The following is a 6,084-nucleotide window of genomic DNA, read 5'->3' as shown; positions in this document are numbered from 1 at the left end:
CAAAAAGCCCTAAAAGAATCATATGTGTTTCTTATCTGACAAAACCAAATTGATGCATTTAAAGAACGTCACCTTCCATGAAATTCAATATAAGGGATGTATTCACGTGATAGTTTGGAAGAAAGTCCAGTTTGATCAAATGCAGCAAAATTCAAACATGAGACAGAAATAAACATGAAACTAAATGATTCAAGTTCTTTTTTTGTGTGAAGTTTGAGGGAAAAAAAAAACGGAGACTCTGGCCTACCCATGGTAGTTGCTGCTTCACAAACCTGAGCTTTTACATCTGCTTCTGAGCTATCATGTTTTGAATAACCAAATAGTTAGAAATGCTTTTTTAATTTTTTTTTTTTAATATATATCCTCCATTATAAGAAAAATTAAACAAGAACATGTTAACCCTCTCAGGGCAGGCGTTGCAGATATGCAACACCTACATGCTAACTACCTATCATTACCGCAAATATCAATTTTTTTTCTGTTACTAAAAAGTTTACCTTAAAAACACAATTTTAATTTGATTTTAATGGATACAAATCATGTGTTTTGTGGAAGAATCATGTTTTTGGTCTTTTTTCAATATGTTCTTGTAGTATTTTTCTGATGTTGGAGGATAAATATAAAGAAAATGAAGCTTAAAGTTGTATTTCTGAGTTTTTATTTTTTTAAATCATTGTGAATCAGAAGCAGACGAAAAAAATCCACGTTCAAAAGGAGCTTACTTGTGACTTAAAAATGAGCCCCAAACTCCACGTTATGAGTTCTCTGCCACATGAGGGAAAGGGGGGGGGCAAATTTCAAATGAACATCAGCCGCTTTGCAGAAAATCTGTTCTAGTAAAACGACACTTTCTAAAAAAAATTGATTAAAAAGGATATAATCAAAAGACCACTGGGAACACTTTTATTACTCATCAAATCATGATCGAATTGAGACCTAAAAGTGTTAACAAGTAATTTAGTTTGTGACTGTTGAGTCCCAAGAGGGCTGATAATGTTTAGGAAAAAAATGGTTTGATTGTAATGGAGTCACAAGGGATTCACAGCATTCACCAGCACGAAACCAACATTTGTTTATGTTAACAGCGTTTAGGAGGAAAAACACACACAGCATGTAACTTTTTTCTAAATTTAATCTAGAATTCACGCTGTCTAAAATAATGACTGTTAATTAATCAGGCAGAAACGCACCTATCACATCTCATATGTGGGGAGGGCTGATAAAGTAAACCTAAGGCAGTAATCAAACACTGGACTAGTTGTGTTGTTTGGCATGTGGAGGTCATGGAGGTGTCGGGTACCTGCAGGGCCTCGGTCCCCGGCTGCTGCAGAAGCTTCACGGTTCTACCTCCTGCTGTTTTCTGTCCACGCCCGTCATGCCAGGTTAGGTTTCCGCCGGTCCGCCGACTCAACTGGTGTTTGAAGTCCTCGGGGAGAGCCCTGTACTCCACAGCTGGACGGCAGAAGCTGAAGCTGGATGCGGCTGGGGGAAATCATAAAACAGTCTGACAGTTCATTCGTAGCACTGAAGAAGATATGCTCTGCAAAAAAGAAAAAAAAAAGCTAAACGTTGTGTGCCAGAGATGAACCAATGTCATTCCTGATTAATTCCAATGTGAAATACCTGCTCAGATCCGCTCCATTAACTCAGGTAACACAGTCGCCCCTTGAAAAAAGCTTGTGGGCAAATGTCAGCTGTGTAACAAGCTACTTTCTCATCATTATGAGCAGGCCTGCAGGCAGACATCCAACTCCTCTCAACAGCAGGTGGCTCCCCCACATCCAGTAATTAAAGAGTGTTGAACCACAGTAAACATGCTGCTATTGGCACAGATTCTGGCATAAAGCCACAGGTCATTACGCATTCATGAGACCCAATGAAGGGATTTTCTAGTCATGAAGAAGCGTGCAAACCCTAACCTCAGTTGTTTAAGTTGACTAAGAGAATGTCAAAATACCCAGCCAGCAAAGCCAAGTGGGCCCCATATGGTTTCAAAGTGGGCAGAACATGTGGGCCCTAAACGGGGTCTCTCCAGTTTATGTGGTGGCCACATTAACTTGAGTGGGGATTCAGTGGGTTAGCTTGCTACGCTAGCCTGCTGCCCGGTGGACAGAATAGCAAGTTGGCGAGCTCCACTGTAGCATGCTAGCAAGCTCCTCCGTAGCAAGCTAGCAAGCTCTACTGTGGCATGTTAGCAAGCTCCACTGTAGCATGTTAGCAAGCTCCACTGTAGCATGTTAGCAAGCTCCACTGTAGCATGTTAGCGAGCTCCACGGTAACATGCTAGCAAGCTCCACTGTAGCATTGGGACCTCCACTGTTGCATGCTAGAGAGCTCCACTGTAGCATGCTAGCAAGCTCCAATGTAGCATACTAGCAAGCTCCATTGTGGCATAGGGACCTCCAATGTAGCATGTAAGCAAGCTTGACTGTAGCATGTTAGCAAGTTTTACTGTTGCATGCTAGCGCGCTCCACTGTAGCATGCTAGCAAGTTCCACTATAGCATGCTATCGAGCTCTGCTTTAGCAAGCTAGCAAACCCCTCTGTAGCATCCCAGTGAGCTCCTCTGTATCGAAGAAGTGAGCGCCACTGTAGCACGATAGCAAAACTCCACTGTAGCATGCTAGCAAGTTTCTCTACAGTGAGCTATCGAGCTCTGCTGTAGCTAGCGAGCTCCTCTGTAGCAAGCTAGCATGCTCCACTGTATTGAGCTCCGCTGTAGCATACTAGCAAGCTCCACTGTAGAACGCTAGCGAGCTCCATTGTAGCATGCTAGTGAACTCCACTGTAGCATGGTAGCGAACTCCACTGTAGCATGTTAGCAAGCTCCACTGTGGCATTCTAGCATGCTCAGCTGAAGCGAGCTCCATTGCAGCATGCTAGCGAGTTCCACTGTTGCATGTTATCGAGCTCTATTGTAGCGAGCTACTCTGTAGCATCCTAGTGAGCTCCTCAGTATCGAGATAGTGAGCGCCACTGTTGCTTGCTAGCAAACTCCACTATAGCATGCTACAAAACTCCTTTACAGCAAGCTCTGCTGTAGTCAGTGAGCTCCTCTGTATTTAACGAGCATGTTTCACTGTAGTGAGCTAACAAGCTCCGCTGCATTGAGCTAGGCGACTGGCTAGCATAGCCTATCCACTGAATGTCCAGTTAAGCCAGTATGGGAAAACACAGGTGAGGCCATCATGGAAACTGTGGACAAACCCCTTTGGGACCACATTTTCTGCCCAATTTTTAAACCATAAGGAACCCTCGGCTTGGCTTGCTGGGGAGGACAGAAGGAATGCAACGATCATTGGGGAAAAAAGATTTAAAAAAAAAAATCTGGAGATGAAAGACTCATCTGTGTGTTTCAAGCTGCATCTTTTCTGTCATTCAGCATGTCCAGCAGCCAAAGTGATCATCATTGAGTTATCTCTGTTTCTCTGAGCTTCATCTCAAAAACGGAGTTCTCTAAGATCAATGATGTGCTTTTTGTTTAACTAAAATCAGCCTAAACTTTACCTCAACGTTTCTCTATAGGAACACCAATGTGCTCCACTTTTACTGATGTAAAGTGCATAATTAAAACCATTTGCATCTTCTTTTTTTGCCTCTTTTGATTTCCTCTTGTTTTTCTTTTTATGGCAGGAAAGTTCCTCGTTAGCTAACAGGCAGCTCTGGAACGGAAAACACTTTCATGAATCAAAGCCTAATTTAAGAGCGCTGCCTGGCTGCCGAGTTTAATGTGGTGTTTTTGTCGGGCACATTAAAGCTCTTCACAGATGGGTTTAGGGATGTCTAAACTTAAGCATAAAAAAAGCTTCACCTCCACAAAAATAAAGTAAAAATAAAAAAAGACACTGCTGGGATTAAGTTTAAATTAGATTATAAAGACGTGCAGTTCAACTATAAACAAAACTGACTCTTGTGTCACTACAGGGACTTTATGGGCACTCACTGCCATCCTATAAGTATAAACACTTTTTCTTTCATTATGTTCATCCTGAGATCCATTCATGCATGTCGTCTCTCTGGATATAGATCTTTGCAGCACATCTTTTGACTCTTTTCAACAGCTTCCTAAAACACTACATGAGGATGTTCTGGTCTTTTCAGCATCTCATTTGTGTTTGATGATGGGAACTTCATATTTATGACGTGTCAAAAACCAAAACAAATTAAAAACAGGTTTGTTTATTTGGTTTCCCAAAGTGGGTGTGCTGAGAGTTTGGGACCCTGAAAATATTTAGAAAACCATGCTATTGTCATGTTAGCTTATCAATCTATAAATCCACCTTCTGCTTTGATGTATTTGATTTTTCTTCAAAATGTGTGATGTTAAAAGTTTTTCCTGACACTTCCTGGTTACTGGGTTTGGGACATGAATAAAAAGGACACTACCTTATGTCTTGTTGAAGCTGCATTTATCTATTTATTTTGACCATCCTTATATCTTAATTAATTGTTGCTATTTTTTTTTAATATTTTTTCAGTTAATTTGTTTTTAGTATTTTTTTTTAATTAGAAATTTTTATTTATTTAATTAACTGTGGATTTTTGCAGGCCATCACATTTCCGGGGGCATTATCCCCCCTTAGCCCATGCCTTTGTCCGGCCGTGGTCACCAGTGTCATTCATTACTAAAGAACATTCTTCCCACTCTTACAAGCAATCAATAAAACTGTACTTCAATTAATTACTATATTTAATGGATCAAATGTGACATCTTTGTTTTTGTATGATTGTTTTCTATTTTCATTATTTCTATAATGAGTTTTAAAAATGTGTTTGTTTTGTCCTGTATTTTCCACAATTTATGCTTGAAATAAACCAATTCAATCAAAAATGATTTTATATATGTAATCTTTCTTAAAATGTCTGTCTAAAACTGGATTTGTTTTAAAATTATTATGATTAAGTCAGTTGGTACTTTGTAAGGTAAATATACATTAAAATTACCAACCAAAAAAACAAAAACATGTTTTTCCCCAAATAATATGAAAAATGATTTTAAAGGGAATTTGATCACTAATTTCTGAGCTGACAAAGCATTTATTTAATTTAATTTGATTACATTTTAAACAGCCAAAGAAAGAAAGGTGACATCACGCCAACAATGAGAAACTAGTTGAACTAGTATTACATCAACACTGGCGCCTGCAGTTCCGCGTGAATGTAGACTAAACATCAAAACTATTTCTGTCTGACAGCAGAGTAAAGCTTCCCACCGTCCACAGCCATCGAGCTTCCGAGCCGAAGTGCGTCTACAACGGACAGCGTCTCATGGTCTCCGGGGAGCGACGCTCCGGTTCTCCGGGAAAAGTTTCAGCGGTGTCCGGCAGCGACCGCAGCGCTGCTCATCTTCCTCTCCGGGTCCCGGTGCGCCGGAGTGCGAGGAGCCGCTCTGAAGTGGAGCAGGAATGTGAGCTCCAGCAGCTGGATGGATGACAAGCCAGCGGGCGCGAGCGAGCGAGCCGGCGTAAAGCGCGTGCGCGGCGCGCATCTCGTGAGAATCCGCCGCGCGGCTTTTTCTCAAGAGCATACATGAGTGCAGTGAAGTCAAAGTGCAGCCGCGGGCCCTGTAATTAACGCAGGGAGGGAAAAAAAGACTCCTGTCATCACTGCAGCTCCCATCCGAGGAACCCCTCTCTCTGGAAGAAAGAAAGAAAAAAAGAAGGAAGGCTCGAGCCTGATAAAAATATAACAGATCATTGATTTCACCACTGGCCACGAAAGAAAAAAAAAAAACATGGCTTAACTTGTTTATTAGAGCAGAAAAGTTTGACAATTATAACTACCTTTTTTCACGACCAGGGGCGGAGTTACCATAAGTCAAATGTGGGCAATAGCCTGGGGCCCCCCAACACCTTGGGGGCCCCACTTAAAAAATATCCAAAATAATTTCCACATCCATTATTATTTAACTCTATCATAAAGAACAAAAATCACAAAAATTGTGAAAGTGTAGAGAGCTTCGCTACCTGGGGTCCAGCAGAGCTAGCGGATGTTTTAAAATATTGGGGAAATGTAAAATAAATACATTATTTATTCAATTAATTACTTCCCTTCTTGGGTTAATGCTTAAACTTGGCCACAGAC

General features: G+C 41.0%; 1 protein-coding gene across 2 annotated transcripts in view; it reads right to left on the bottom strand.

Moving 5' to 3' along the window:
- samd10a (sterile alpha motif domain containing 10a) overlaps positions 1-6,084 on the bottom strand; it is a 41,021-nt gene that overhangs the window by 7,456 nt on the left and 27,481 nt on the right. For both annotated transcript variants that reach the window (XM_024293693.2, XM_024293692.2), the window contains 2 exons: positions 5,214-5,636; positions 1,301-1,482 (listed from right to left, as the gene is read on the bottom strand). In XM_024293693.2, the coding sequence (XP_024149461.1) occupies positions 1,301-1,482; positions 5,214-5,226 (195 nt within the window). In that variant the 5' untranslated portion in view covers positions 5,227-5,636. The remainder of the gene's footprint in view (positions 1-1,300; positions 1,483-5,213; positions 5,637-6,084) is intronic.

Source organism: Oryzias melastigma, linkage group LG7, assembly GCF_002922805.2.
Source record: "Oryzias melastigma strain HK-1 linkage group LG7, ASM292280v2, whole genome shotgun sequence".
NCBI classification, from domain to species: Eukaryota; Metazoa; Chordata; class Actinopteri; order Beloniformes; family Adrianichthyidae; genus Oryzias; species Oryzias melastigma.
This window is presented reverse-complemented; position numbering and strand designations above follow the sequence as displayed.